We start from the raw sequence: 14792 nt of genomic DNA on the forward strand, positions 1-14792 counted from the left end.
CATAGCCTCGTTGGCAAATTGACTTGTTTCGATATTTCTCTTTTTGACTAGGTCTTTTGTTACGTAGGCATAGAGGTTCGACCCATATAAAAAAATTGCTGTCTAGTCTCCAAGATGTTTGAACGTATCTAGCTTGTTATTCTCCAAAAACATGGCATGCAACTAGTTTCCAGTGTTGGAAGAAGGGGTTGTTCATCTGAAATCCATCGAGTTTGAATTCTAACCTATAAATACAACCCCATGAAAATTAAATCTGAAACATCCTTGCATGTTTTCTGATAAAGAACCCGCAGAGAGTTGGAGTTCTGGAGCCACATTGCCGTCCATAGTATCAGTCTAGGTCTACGACAACATTCCTTAAATTGGCTTCGATACCAAATCAGTATTTGTAATGAAATGGACTCTAATATCAATGCGTACTTTGGGGACAAGATATTGCTAGCGCCTAGCTGAATCAAGATAGCAACCATTTCACACAAACTTGTTTGGATGTCGGTAGTGAATTCCACTAGAGCTCACCGTAGTAGTTGCCCGTGTTTGTCGGAGTAGTCCTCGAAGCTCGGATCTAGGAGTCTACTTGAATAGTTGCCAGAGCTCACATGATTTCACCGGATGTCTAACGGAGTTTGTTCGAATTCATCAGAGTACTTGCGGGCGGCAGCGTAGACGTAATCTTATCGGATCTGTAAGGCTTTGAATTGGAAGGAAGTTAAAATCCACCGCCTTTATCGAGAGTTCTAATATATAACCACATGACAAAAATAGAAAATGATTAAAGGAATGTTTTGGTTTCTATGTTTCTCATAGACCTCGTTGGTTACTTCCAAACATCCCCCTTTGCTCTACGAGGAAGCAGCAGAAAACAGCAGAATTCATAAATCAATTTTAATTCCGAATTCCAGTCTTGAACATATACTGTGGATAGTGTTTTCAGGCCACTAATCACGTGATCGTGTCGACGGACGGGCTTTGGCGCCTCCTTCTCCCGACCAGGTGGCGCGCTCCGTGGATACAAACGTCCGCCTCCCGCTTCCCCGCCACGGCGCCACCTCTCCTCGAATTCCCTCCTCCGCAACGCGCGACCCTTCGCACGCCTCCCTCTCCCCCCATTCCTCGCCTCGCCCCTCCCTCTCCCCACCTCCTTCCACCACTGCCCAATTCCCTCCCGAATTTTACCGCCCCCCATCGCGCGGTGGCGCTGCGTTCCTAGGGTTTCCTCGGCCAGCTCGCTCCGGTGCCGCGGGTTCCGCAGGCGTGCGTTTTGGGCCTCGGCTCAATCGGTCGACGAGCACGGCGAATCGGCACCGGTGTGGGGGAGCTCTCCGCCTGGCGCGCCGTCTGGCTCGGGAGGGGTGTTGGCGGCGGCGGCGGATATAGGCGACCATGGTTGGGTCCGGGGAGAAGGCGGGCGGCGGGACTGGGTCCGGGGGCGGAGGGGAGAGGCGCAAGTACCCGATCGGCGTGGAGGACTACGAGCTGTACGAGGAGATCGGGCAGGGCGTCAGCGCCATCGTCTACCGCGCGCTCTGCAAGCCGCTCGACGAGATCGTCGCCGTCAAGGTGCTCGACTTCGAGCGCACCAACAGCGACCTGGTAATTAGTTTGATTATTAATGGCGTCGTTTCGTACCCTTGAATCTTCGTCCCGATCGTTTTGCTCGCCTAAATCCGTCTTTCGTTTAGCCTCTATCGTTGATTAATTCAATTCATGGCATGGTTCGCTTGGGAGATGCCCGTGTAGCGTGAAATGTTTGTGTGTGTGCCTGTGTGGTAGGTATCGAACTAACAGGTTGGGTTACTCACAGTCACAGTAGATGATCCTCCGAGGCACCATAGAAATGCCAAATTTCCACTCATTTCATTACAGAATAACAACGGTCGGACAAGTCCTACGTGTAAATGAATTAGAGGTGTTCAAATATCGGTTGAGTTGAAACTGGTCAAACATGGCGATTGAGCTCGTCCTAGTACAAACTCCTTCGATGACTCCAATCGAGCTGCCGATGCTAGTTCAAGATATACCACGGTTTTGACGGAAAACGTGTTTGAACACCCCTAATATGAATCTGGTTGGATACAAATATTGAACATGTCGCGTAGAGGGGATCCCTTATGCTCTTTGCTTGTATTGACTTTTAGCATTGTGCCACAGTTACGAATTATATTCTCGTCTATGTCTACTACCGCCACAACTGTGTGTAAAATGACCAACACGGGTGTTTTATGCAGAACAATATCATGCGTGAAGCTCAGACGATGATTCTTATAGATCATCCTAATGTTGTTAAGGCACTTTGTTCATTTACAAATAACCAAACTTTATGGGTGGTTATGCCGTACATGGCTGGAGGATCTTGTCTTCACATAATGAAATCAGTCCATCCAGATGGTTTCGAGGAAGCTATCATCGCAACAGTGCTTCGTGAAGTCCTGAAAGGTTTAGAATACCTTCATCATCATGGGCATATACATCGAGATGTCAAGGTAAATACACATTTAGACCCATCTGTGTTCATATATATTTGAAGGATCTGCTGTTCCCCTATGCTGAGCGCTACATTAATATCACAAGTTTTAAATATTCTTGCTATTTACACTTTTCAGACAACTTAATGTTGATTTCTTTCTTTCTTTTGGCCATAGGCAGGAAATATCCTAGTCGATTCTCGTTGTGGAGTTAAGCTCGGAGATTTTGGGGTTTCTGCTTGTCTTTTTGAATCTGGTGACAGGCAGCGGGCTAGGAATACTTTTGTGGGAACTCCTTGCTGGTAGTTATTCTCAAAATGTAGCAAATAAGCTTTTTATTTCTGCTACATAAGATTTTCTCGACACATCCTCATATGTGGACCGTTTTAATGATTAGGATGGCACCAGAAGTAATGGAGCAACTACATGGATATGATTTCAAGTAGGCTACTTATTTTTCTGGACCACTAGTTTACTATCAGGGTACCTTTTGTTCAAACTGCATGTTAACTGGAACTGCTTTGAACAAATGAGATATATTGCAGGGCAGACATATGGTCCTTTGGAATTACTGCACTTGAACTTGCTCATGGTCACGCTCCTTTCTCAAAGTACCCTCCCATGAAGGTCTTGCTTATGACATACAGTATCTTTCAGACATCCCTTTTGTTATGATGTGTGGTAGGGGGTAACTTCTGTAATTCATTTACTTGGCTAGGTCTTGCTTATGACACTTCAAAATGCTCCTCCCGGTCTTGATTATGAAAGAGATAAGAAATTCTCAAGGGTAAATATATTTGAGATAATCTATAACCTCCAAAATCTGTATCGGGGTCAACTTATTTATGTATGCTGATTTCTGTGGCAGCACTTTAAGCAAATGGTTGCTATGTGTTTGGTGAAAGACCCTTCAAAAAGGCCAACGGCAAAAAAATTGCTCAAACAACCCTTTTTCAAGCAAGCTCGTTCAAATGATTTCATTTCTCGAAAGCTTTTGGAGGGATTGCCTGGCCTTGGTGCCAGATATCAAGCTTTGAAGGTACACTGGTTTAAATGGTGCCTGACTACTTGTGGTCATCTGATCATCTTCATCAAGTTAACGCGGGATATTAACTATTAACAGGAAAAGGACGAACATTTACTTGCTCAAAAGAAAATGCCTGATGGTAAAAAGGAAGAAATATCGCAGGTGCTCATTCTCCTGAAAATGATCCCATTCTTGGAGTAGTTAAATCAAGAAACTATAGTATCTTTCATTCCCCCCTTTTTACATGTCTTGTATGACCGCCAAACTAAATATGCAGTTCTTGCTGGTTTCTTTAGCCAATGGTTATCTTTTAAGTTTCCTCAAAACATAAGTAAACTAGGGGTTCTAAAAATATAATGTGCAAACATATAGATATGACCTTGTTTCGGAACTTTTGTTGCTTAGAAAGTCAAACAGGAAGCTTACGAAGTTACTTAATGATTGAACCAGGTAGGTGTTGGGACATTGGGCAGGTCATGATATCTGAAAAAAAAATTGGTATCGTGTCTGTACAAAAAAGGGAAGAGGAGTCACTCATATAGCTTCTTGCTCTAGTGTTACACAAGTCCCAGTTTCCGGCACTAACTTGTAGGGAAGCTGATATGTACATCTAAAACTAATGCCTTTTTCCTCAAACTAAAATTAATGCATTTTGAGTGGACAAAGACATACTTTCTAGCCTACTGTTAGCTTTCCAAACTGAAACATCCTTTCCCTTTTGGTAACATGGCAACTCCCTACTATATCATCATTGTTGGTTTGACCTTGAAGTCTTGAACTGTTTGATATCACTGTAAAACTCAACTATATTTTGTTTGTACCTAAAACTCAACTATTGTTAGTTTTTCAACCTAAAACTCTTTACCACTGTTTTGAACTGTTGATTTTGTGTCATTTCTGTTCTACCCCTTTGGCGCCGAGATAATTATAGTATTGTCGCTATTCATATGATCCCTTTTAATCATTGTGCTGCTAGGATGAATACAAAAGGGGTATCAGCAGCTGGAACTTTGACATTGATGACCTCAAGTCTCAAGCCTCACTAGTAATCATTCAGCATAATTTCTTCTTTAGTCATTGACTTCACATCAAGCAATTTAGTGTATTTTTTTTGACAGGTTACAGAATGCGAGGACATCATATCATCTAAAGATACAAATACATCGTCTATCTATGACTTCGACACCATTTTGCAGGAGCAAGCACTAGAAGGACCTCTTTTGTCAAGAGGTTTCTCAATGAAGTATGATACTGACATTGTAAGTCTTAGCTCTTGCACAAAGTTAAGTGTTCTAATTTAGAGTTTTTACTTGCATCTAACACCAAGCAAAGTTGGTAGGAAAGTGATGTCATGGCCAATGATAAGTCTACTGTTTCATCTCCTGAGCAGTCTGTTTGTCCATCAAGGTAATATATTTTATTTGTTTCAAATTCTTCAAAATTATATTGTTGCTTGCAAATGGAAATATTTATTTTTATCGGGACAATTCCAGCCATGACAATGCCAAATACTCCCTCCATTTCACAAAGGTTGGCGTATTTTGTTTCGTTAAGACAAGGTTTTGACCAATGAAAACTCTATTGATATGTGTTTTTTCATACATGAAATTTATATCAATGGATTCGTCTTTAAAAGTTCTTGCTAACGATCATTATCTCGTATCATATAACTTACATATCAATGGATAATTCTTGGTCAAAGGCTTGTCTTAATGAAACAAAATACGCCAACATTTGTGAAATGGAGGGAGTATATAGTAGCTCTCTGTTGTACATACTCACCTCAGAAGATTGGTTTTACCTCTTTCTACTGCCAGGAATGCATCTATGCGAGCAACTCCAAGTGAGGTGCTCTTAAATGGCCATGTTAGGAAACAAAACTCTATGGAATGCTGTGATTTGGACTTGCAAGAGAAAGATTCTGATGCTATTCCAACAACTTCATTTCACGAAAGGAAGTTTTCTTTCAGTTCTTGCTCGTCAGATGGATTTCTTTCTTCCAAAGAGAGGTTTGTCGTACTTTACAAACTAAATAATGAAATGTAAATGTGAAGAATCAACTTTTTTTCCAAGTAATAGCATTACCCGAAGTAGATAATGAGCATGTTTGGCTTGCCAATGATTTGAACTGTGTCCTAGAATCAGTTCCAGTTGATCATGGTTGTATTTCGTAGTTTCACTGGGCCGACTCATACGAAGATACAGGTCACATGCTGAAAGATCTTTCCTACTCCCTCCGATCCATAGTAAGTCACTTATTATGGATCGGAGGGAGTATCATTTTACGTAAGTACTGGCATTGAATTCAACTTTCCTGTATAGAATCTCAGAAACTTTTGAGATTCTCGGTATGTATTTTTGGTGTCTGAAGATTTGTTTAAGATGGCTGTCTTCTGACAGTATTGCAATTTGTAGTCAATTTCTGAAGTTTTAGATAACAGTGCCACTGATGGCGATTTAGTTATTAAAACGTTACCTTTCTGGGATTTCCAGCTTATTTTCCAGAAGTAGTGTCTCAATAATTTTCCTGTTCAGATGACAGCAGCATGACTGTACTTTAAGTTCCATTTTATCAAATAGTTTTCAACCTTAAATGTTTAACTTGTAAAATAAGAGCAAAAGGCAAAACTAGTCTATATCCATATTCATGACAGAAAAACTGATATGTAAGCAACATGCATTTACCAAAAAGGGAATTGCATCAAATAGGAACAAGAAGATAAGCATTTTGACTACATCATTGGGATTTCTGTCAGCTCTAAGCCGCAAATCAGCATTCATAACCGCGATAAGGGTAATGGAGGGGCTTTGCAAGTATCAGATGAACCATCACCTGAAGCTGCTCCTAAGGCACCTAAATCTTCAGGTAATGTAATGGCTTTATCCGTGCAGTTTGTATATTCTCCACCAGTGATTTAGTGTTGTTTCAAAATATCAAACAAGGCTAACTTAGTCTGGTCATCAAATAAGTTCTCATGAGTACGAAAACTTGGTGTCTGCTTATTGCTTTAACGCAGTATCAAATGTTGAGGAACATGATGATAGATCAAAACCTCCACTTATACAGCAAAGAGGCCGTTTTAAGGTTACACCTGGGCATGTCGAGTTAGATAAGGTAACTGGCAGCCATTAGTATGTGGTGCATATTTGGTTAACTCAAGGATGATATGGTTTTATAATTTCAGGCTCACTCACCTGGCCTACAGAAGTGTCACAGCATGCAGGTTATTAGTCTTTATCCTATACCATATTTGAAGGGCATCTATCTGTTTTGGTTTCAAGAACTGATGCAATCTGTTATTTGGGATGCAGGAAAGTCATTACTTGTTGATTAACAACCTTAATATATTTCACGTTGGAACCTAAGCCACGCTGAAACATTAATATATTTATGAAAGAATTTAATATATTGACGGCAGAATACAAATATAAACCCCATCAACAGTGCAGAGGGCCAGTTTGACTCTTCTTTGGTTAGCCGGCTGGTCCTCAAGAGGGATTTGTCATTAAAACCTGCCTCGGAGATTCGGACCTAAAAAAACTGCATGATGTGAGCCCGATAATGCAGGATTAGCCCCCGCAAAAAAAAAGATAATGCAGGATTAGCGTGAATATCTGAAATTTAATTGATGCACTCCGTATGTCAGTACTTAGTCCTCCTATTAATAGGTTTGAACTAGGTCAGCCCATTTGGTAAACAAGCCCTGGTAAGGGTATGAAATTCCTGCTCCCCCCCCACCCCCAATGGAAAAGGGGCAGGAGCACTGCCATTCACAGCTCATTATATATTACTGAACCCTAGAACGTGCCATTTTGTTGTTATGCAGGCAATTTCTCACCTTCCCTCGTTAAGCATACCATCTTCAGCTGAGGCTGCTTCAAGCATTATTGGTGGCTCCTTCTACATCCAGTTATACAGTGTTCTGCAGACAAATATTCTTCAGAGGGTAAATCCCCCAATCCACGCATACTCACATAAGAAATGGAACTTCCACTAACGAAACCACCAAAGTAAGAATCTGGCACTGTTGATGCCTCATCTTCCCCTCACTTGCAGGAACAAATACTGCACGCAATGAAGCAGTTAATTGGTTCGGATTTGGCTTCACCTCTTTGCTTGCCTTCGATAAGTCGCTTAGCATCTCCATCATCTGCACTATCGGTGGACAGATCCATGGTAAGCTATGGTTCTACTACCTCCGTCTCATATTAAGTGACTCAAATTTGCTCAAATATGGATGAATCTATGTCTAAGAAGTGTCTAGATACATATAATAGAAAGTCAATTAATATGAGACGGAGGGAGTAGTAAGTAAGACAGGAACTATTCCATTATGAATCTTGAAGTAATATCTGCGAGAGGGATGAGCTATACTGGAAAACAGTGATGAATATCTGACATTGTTTAGCTATGGACAACTAGAATAACATACTGCTTTATATGTTTTGTGCGTCTCATTTTCCATTATTTGAGTAATGTCGATTGTCGAGATATGAAATTCAAGCAATGTTATTATCCAAAACACAACCTAACTAATAAAAAAGAAGTCAAAATCACAGCATCAACTGAACACCGCCAAGATTCTACAAAATCTTAGGTCCCGACCTCTAAATTTGCACCCCAAAACATTGAATAAATTTATTTAAATTATTGACCCACCAATATGGTGAACATCTAAACAACCTTCTACGGATTTTATTCAGTCACTATAGCACTGGTACTCGTCTCTTTTCTTTTTTTTCCTTAACATACTCACTACCTTTTCAGTTGGAAGCAGCACATGAAAAGGAGAAAGAATTGCTCAACGAGGTCTTAGAGCTACAATGGCGGTAATTATCACTTATATGATCTTTCTAAACTAAAAACAGCAAGAACAAGAAATTAAATACCCAGTCCTGAAAGCTTGGAGCACTGCAGGTTATTGTGTTCACAGGATGAGGTGCAGAGGCTAAAAGCAAAGGCAGCCCAGGTACCAACATTTCCCTCCATATGAAGTTTCATGTATTTATTTTACAATCTTATGATGGAAATTGGAGTGAGGATACCTAACTAGAAATCATAAAAACAAGATATCTCTGTAAATTTTCGGCATAAAGATGATTCTTTTTGACAGATCTGATGCATGAAAGTGGTTGCCTGGAGATGTTGCTCCTTGAACTTGAGCTGCACAGGGATGGTTGAAAACGCATTATCTCAGTGACAAGAAGGATTTGTTGTTATGGAGTTTTAAGGTGCTACTTTGGCATAGGAGAGAAAAGAACAAGATGAAGATGATATAGACATATAGTGGTCTGTAAGCCTGCAACAGAGCATTGCTTCAGTTATTATTTGTATCTAAAAAAGGATGCCGAGTTTTTGTTAGCGCTAGTTACCAAATGTTTGCATCCATGTTGATATAAATTTGTGCATCCGCGTTGATGAATGGTATGGAGCTGATTCATATTGGAGCGGCATCATTATACGAGTTTGAAGGGAATATGTCCATGCTGTAAGTGAAATCATTAAGAAAAGTTAATTTTGTTTTGTTTGATGTGGTTGCCCAATAAGCTCTGCGAAGAACACAAGGTTGGGGAGATATGTCAATCCTATTTCATTGCTAAAGGAAAACTTAAGATACTTGGGAATTGAATTGATTACTATTCATTTCCTACAAATTTCATATGAAATCCTTGTGTCTCAAATAGACATTTAATACTCTATCACACCTGAAGCATGGAAATATTGGGGAAGCAATATGCAGAAGTTGGGTCGTTGTTCTGACCCAAGAGAATATCACATGTATAGTCAAGATGGGAGACAGAACCATTACGTGTAACATTTTCGCAACAGATATAAAATTTGGCAACTCGTCTATAACTCACATCCACAACAATAAGCTGCCTTCCAGTGGGTTCCCTAAAGGGAAAAACTACTTTCCAGTGGGCACCCTATCCTTTACTATACCATGTCAACTTGGGTTTGATCCTATCAACAACCAAGTCAGGCAAACTCCCTATGAACACACTCATCTTGTGCATCATATGTACATCGCCTGGAGATCCAGTCAGTGTAAGGATAAAAGTCAGCAGACCTAAAAACTCAGTCCATCTGGTGTTCATTCTGTTTTGAAGTGACAAAACCAGTATCCAATAGGCTCAATTCGCGCTCCAAAACCCACGAAGATTCATTTGACTTGGTGGTGCTGATCGTATACTCACGGAAATATCCATCATGAGTTATGGTATAAACTACAGTCCTGCAAAGTTTTACAAGTACTCATGAAAACTGTACAAATGGCTAGTGGCAATGTGCAGCTCATGTGAAATAGTGTGTGAGTTTCTTACCTCACAGCAGGAAATTTGGAAGAATTTTGGGGATATTCTACAGTACTATGTACTGCTAGACAGCTGCAATTCCAAAAGGATTAGATTAGCAGCATATATTGTGAATAACATGAAGGGGCAGGGAAAGCGGAAGATCTTAAATTTACCTCTTGATTTCTGCAGGGGCGATATTGTGAATAACATGATGATTAGCTGGATCCAAAGCATCAGTTATTGCTTTAGATCCAGGAATTATTGAGCCCAGTAATTTATTAGTTTGGTTCCTGAAAAGTAGAGCACATGAAAACATGTCCGCCAAAGTTGTTGAAAGAATTACCAAGAGCTGGGCAAGAACTGAAACCTTCCATTTCTGGCAGCACCAAGAAAAAACATGTGCAAAGAACCTGATGAACTTGTGGCAACAAGAACGTCAGGTTGAGGTTTATCATTACAAGGTCCAAATGAGAGTGAGTAAATCGTTGATGGGTATGCTCCCCGTCGAAAACTATGTGACTGTCCAAGTAAGAATGTACAAAGATATTAGGCAGATGATAGGACTCATCATGGCCATAGAGGAGAAAGATCAATCATGATTACCTTGGTGGCTTGTGCAACAATATGTACTCTAATCATAGTACCCTTTTCAGAAGCAGTTGCCAGGTACATCCCATTAGAAGAAAATGCCATTGCAGCTAATGGAGACTGATGAGCATCTATCTGTTGATCAATTACAGAAAGGAAAAATGGAACTGTGAAAAGATAGAACGAAAGCAAAAAACAAGACACAGTAACTTCAGATTACTAGGGTCCTCTCTGGAGAACTTGCATGTGAACCTATAACTGGATACTCTCAATTTTAAGAGAAACTCGAGCTGCCATATCTATAGGCTTTTTGTCTATGTGGTTTATAACTTTCAATGTTGACCGAGAACTGAATGAGAACGAATCCGTTCTTGAAAGTTATTCCAATTATGATACATATTTAGTCCTATAAAAGAGCCAATTGGTGGTGGCAGTCCGTCACCTCCTCTTGTTATAAAAAAAAATTCTTCACCTCCATCTATTGTCAAAAAAGAAAGAAAAATCCCCTCACCTCTTTCTAATGCAAACAATTAACTCTATTGCAAAACACTGACATGGTGATGATGTTTGTCACCAAAGTTGGAATAAAGTTACAGTGTCACTAATATATAATAGTAATTTTTCAGTCTAATTTAGTGTGTAGTCTAATTTGTTTTATCCATAGCAATGCATGGGTATTTAGCTAGTGTCAGGAAAAACAGTTCAAAAACCTTTTTACAGCATGGACTGAAAAATATTTTCTTGCCACCAGAGTTGCATGACCACTGCCTTCTCTTCTTTGTGACTTGCAAAGACAGAATAGGAGGGATAGGATCCAAAATAATCAACAGACTGCAATCTGTTTTTACAGTAATGCTGAGTGCTGACACATGTCAAGAGGGATCCAGGATTTGGAGAGCTGTGGATCCGTAAATGTAAATGATGTTTACTCGTTGTATAAACATAATAAAGAAGGATCTAAACCTTATAGGGCCCATATAATTATGCCCAGAAAACAACAAATTCAAATTTCAAATTACCTGACATATTAGCTCAGGTTCTGATGCTTTGTACACCAAAGCGGATCCTTTAGATGTGCTTGCTGGGATGGCCAAGTAACACCATTCTGAATTAGGAGAAAATGCACAAAGACCTGAAAATTTAACATTACAATATTAGAAACAAATATGTCAAGAACAAATGGTTTCAAAAAAAATATGAAAAGCAAAAACGGCTAAAATGATTAAGATTCCATACTAGTTTTAATAACATTACCTGACATAACATTATTTAAAAGGATCCATACTATTTAAAAGGATCTAAAATACTGGAAAACTAGTACGACTGTACGAATCGCAATTTAAAATATTTTGATAGGATGCGTACCTTTTATATTAAGCACTGTGTCAATTTCCTCCAAGATATGAGCACTGTGTAGATCATAAATAAAGGTCTTGTCCTGTAATAAAACAACAAGCCTGCACATAATGTAAAAACCTATTTGATTAAAAAACACTGAGAATAAACTATGAACAATATCCCTTGTCCAGAACTAGATACACACACATCAATTAACCAAATAAAAAAATTATATCATCGCCGATACTAGTAGATAGAAACATATAATTTATTGCAATGATCTCTGAGAGAATTGTTCACTAGAACCTTCTTTGGGGCACCTTCTCAGCTCACAGCATCGTCAAACTAGAGATAAACATACTAAGTAACAGGTCACTGAAACAGTAGGGCACCCGGTCTCTCGTAGACAGATAGGATTGGTGGAGTACCTCGTTCTGCTAAATCGAACAGCCAAGATTGAACTTCTAAAATTCAGATCCTTCTTTGGGGCACCTTTGCTGGTATTGAACAGGCAAAGCCGCCGAGGAGACAGTGACGGCTGCAAAAGACAATATGAACCTACAATTAACCAGCTAATTCATCCATGTTAAATTCAATGTCAAAGCTCAGCCACACAATGGGAACAAACCAAACTGAAGAACTAGGAAGAGTGGGTTAGATACCTGTTCCCCAGTTCCCACTATAGCGATAAGGCTTGTGCCAAAACGCATCTCCACGACATTTAATCCCCCAAGTTCTGCAAACACAGAGGAGTCACATACGGCATAACACCTAAGCTTCTTACGATAGCACCGGGGCAATTCCTTTCACAGCATAATCACCGGGGAATGTGCTGACACAAAGAATTTGCATTCCTATATGGTTCTACCATCCATCGACGCACAACGATTATAACCTCGCTGCCTTGGGCACGTTGCACAAAGCAACCTAATTTCCAGCTCAATTTGATGGGTTTCTGCCGTTTTTTACATAGTACGGAACTAAACGAGCACGATATGCGAAATCGCTTGCTCTACATTGGATACTTTTTGCAGTGAACAGTGGACCAGTAGAACAGGGGAACATGACAGAAGAGTTTTCGATTAAGCCTTACTGTTCTCGTAGCAGAGCCTCCCGGTGAGGGCGTCGAAAATCTTGAACCCCTCCTTCGTGCCGACGGAGAACAAGCTGAAATCACCCGGCACCCAGAATCAGAGCGCCGACAGGGGAAACCCCGCCGAAACCCGCCGCAATCGAGCACGAAAATTAGGCAGATATATCCCTCTCCTCCTCACCTGTTGTCCTGGTTGAAGGAGGCGCAGAGAATCTGGGACCGGGAAGAGCCGCTCGCCATCGCCGGCGAAGAATCCCCCCTCGCCTACGTGCCCGGTCGCCGGAATCGATTCCTGGAGTTGGAGGCGAAAGTTCCGGGTTTTTTTTTCTTTTTGTTCGTCGCTGGCGGTTGAAGGGAAGCTCTGTTGCGCTGATGCGTGTCCTGAACGAAGAAAATATTGTATTGCACTACTCGGCCACTCGGTTGGATGGATTGATGCGTTACGTGTACCTCTTCTTCCCCGTCCCGTACTCGTAGTCCGACTTGACGATCGCTCAGCGTGCGTCGTATCAAAGGGGTGTCGGAAAGAGTAACGGGGATCGATTGGAAGCTTCGCCTGAAACTGAAAGCGAAACGAACTGAGATCGAATCCGTTTCGTATGCCTTTTCATAACCAGCCCCCGTTTTATACCACAAATAATTATGTGACGTGGTTATTTTTCAGTTGGCTGATTTATAAACAAAAAGTATTAAATCTAAATTGACGAAACGGTTCTCTTGAATTAAGATCTGAGGGTCATTCTCATTCTCGTTCTCTCCTCTCTTACATAATTATCATTGGATTAAGATCCGACGGTCAAGCACGCTAACCGATCTCTACCTAAAAATCAATCAACTTCTTAATAGCAAAACCGTATAACTATATCATCCAGTAACAAACAACGAGCATGCACCAAAATTGCCAACAAGCCATTTCAGATGGACAAACTTGAAAGAGATGAGAATAACATGTCGGGAGTGCAAAATGTGTTAACGACACAAGACAAAATCAGAAAAATCAACACCATATATAAAATGTTGGAATTTGGGTTCGGTCTAAGCCTTCCAAATCTTGTCCATGAAGAAGCAAGGGGGTAAAGCTAAGGAAATGGGCCCGATAAGCTGAAGCTGACAAGGTAAGCGCTAGGATGTGGTCTACCGCCATGAGATGGAGTCGCAATGATCAGAAAGGGAGACCTCCTAGATGCAACCCAAAGCTCAATGAATTGTAAGAGAAGGACAGGCTGGTGATTCGAAGCAGGGACCCAATTGAGCGAGGAGAGCTTCTTTTGCACCGGTCAGTTCTTTCTTGAGGCGATAGCGAAGAGGCCCGGCCAACACTGGCCTGACGTGGAACCATCTGGCAGCCTCACATCGTGGCAGAGTAGGGCAACTGTATATTTCTAGTTGAGAGTAAATCATCGCATGATTGATTTAACAGGGATCAATACTACCATAACATGTTATTGCAATATATAAATGACGTGGAGGACGTCCAGAAAGCCATAAATATCTAAAATAGAACAAACAAATCACTACAAACCATATGTACAAATTAGTTGTGTACAGAAAACGACGGATATTTATTTATTGGGTGTGGCTATATTTCAATCACATGATTTTTAAGAAAAAGGCTTAAGTTTCGGTTGAGGTATCAGAGCGATTGTATTGTATTATTATTTGGACGTCACATTCTTCTTTTTTCATTCAGAATCTTAAATCACAAAACATACCTATTGGCTAAGTAATCAACTTATCTCGAATAAAAAATGAGACAATTTAGATATAACAAAACCGTTATTCTTTCGGCTTAGGAGTTAAGCTGGTATACAATCGTTGGTGGCAAATGACACCAATGATTTTTTATTTTTAAAATGACAAACTCCTGATACCATTCCATGATACCGATAAATATTAAAGAGAGATCCAACGGTGTATTTCTTGGCTTTTCCTTAGGTATGCGCCTGTTGCTCCCCCGATCCGGCAGCACGACTGCACGAGACTT

At 40.5% G+C, this 14792-nt stretch overlaps 2 protein-coding genes across 11 annotated transcripts; one reads left to right on the forward strand and one right to left on the reverse strand.

The window, feature by feature from the left end:
* The first annotated feature begins 984 nt into the window (after positions 1-984).
* On the forward strand, positions 985-9068 carry LOC100823789 (serine/threonine-protein kinase BLUS1). Of its 10 annotated transcripts, none has more exons than XM_010237602.3 (20): positions 990-1593; positions 2229-2483; positions 2643-2767; positions 2863-2907; positions 3011-3092; positions 3184-3252; positions 3334-3504; positions 3589-3654; positions 4469-4537; positions 4611-4751; positions 4832-4899; positions 5310-5501; positions 6249-6358; positions 6510-6607; positions 6699-6716; positions 7320-7439; positions 7550-7669; positions 8261-8322; positions 8411-8462; positions 8607-9068. In XM_010237602.3, exons 1-20 carry the CDS (start codon positions 1384-1386, stop codon positions 8610-8612), a joined length of 2079 nt encoding a protein of 692 aa, XP_010235904.1. In that variant the 5' UTR covers positions 990-1383; the 3' UTR covers positions 8613-9068. The 10 variants fall into 10 exon arrangements, 7 of the variants coding, with proteins under 7 accessions (XP_024316253.1, XP_024316252.1, XP_024316251.1 ...); XM_010237601.3 differs by having other exon boundaries at positions 991-1593; positions 6678-6716; XM_024460482.1 differs by lacking the exon at positions 6510-6607 and having other exon boundaries at positions 989-1593; positions 6202-6358; positions 6678-6716.
* A 138-nt stretch (positions 9069-9206) lies between these two features.
* On the reverse strand, positions 9207-13345 carry LOC100823376 (autophagy-related protein 18b). Its single transcript, XM_010237603.3, has 11 exons — positions 12990-13345; positions 12809-12882; positions 12378-12451; positions 12144-12253; positions 11743-11834; positions 11397-11509; positions 10393-10512; positions 10157-10308; positions 9963-10079; positions 9817-9879; positions 9207-9728 (listed from the first exon to the last, which is right to left on the reverse strand). The coding sequence occupies exons 1-11, from the start codon at positions 13046-13048 to the stop codon at positions 9572-9574; spliced, it is 1131 nt and encodes a 376-aa protein (XP_010235905.1). The 5' UTR covers positions 13049-13345; the 3' UTR covers positions 9207-9571.
* Between the last annotated feature and the right edge of the window lie 1447 nt (positions 13346-14792).

The sequence above is a fragment of the Brachypodium distachyon genome, chromosome 3, assembly GCF_000005505.3.
Source record: "Brachypodium distachyon strain Bd21 chromosome 3, Brachypodium_distachyon_v3.0, whole genome shotgun sequence".
Classification (NCBI taxonomy): domain Eukaryota; kingdom Viridiplantae; phylum Streptophyta; class Magnoliopsida; order Poales; family Poaceae; genus Brachypodium; species Brachypodium distachyon.

Excerpts from the sequence above, each read along its gene's own strand:
- LOC100823376 (XM_010237603.3), bottom strand. The coding sequence starts at position 13,048 with ATGGCGAGCGGCTCTTCCCGGTCCCAGATTCTCTGCGCCTCCTTCAAC. Across the intron at positions 11,835-12,143 it reads GTTCGATTTAGCAGAACGAG|GCTTGTTGTTTTATTACAGG; the intron begins GTACTCCACCAA and ends CATTATGTGCAG. Across the intron at positions 9,729-9,816 it reads TCCAAATTTCCTGCTGTGAG|GACTGTAGTTTATACCATAA; the intron begins GTAAGAAACTCA and ends AAAACTTTGCAG.
- LOC100823789 (XM_010237601.3), top strand. The coding sequence starts at position 1,384 with ATGGTTGGGTCCGGGGAGAAGGCGGGCGGCGGGACTGGGTCCGGGGGC. Across the intron at positions 4,752-4,831 it reads TGAAGTATGATACTGACATT|GAAAGTGATGTCATGGCCAA; the intron begins GTAAGTCTTAGC and ends CAAAGTTGGTAG. Across the intron at positions 4,900-5,309 it reads CAGTCTGTTTGTCCATCAAG|GAATGCATCTATGCGAGCAA; the intron begins GTAATATATTTT and ends TTCTACTGCCAG.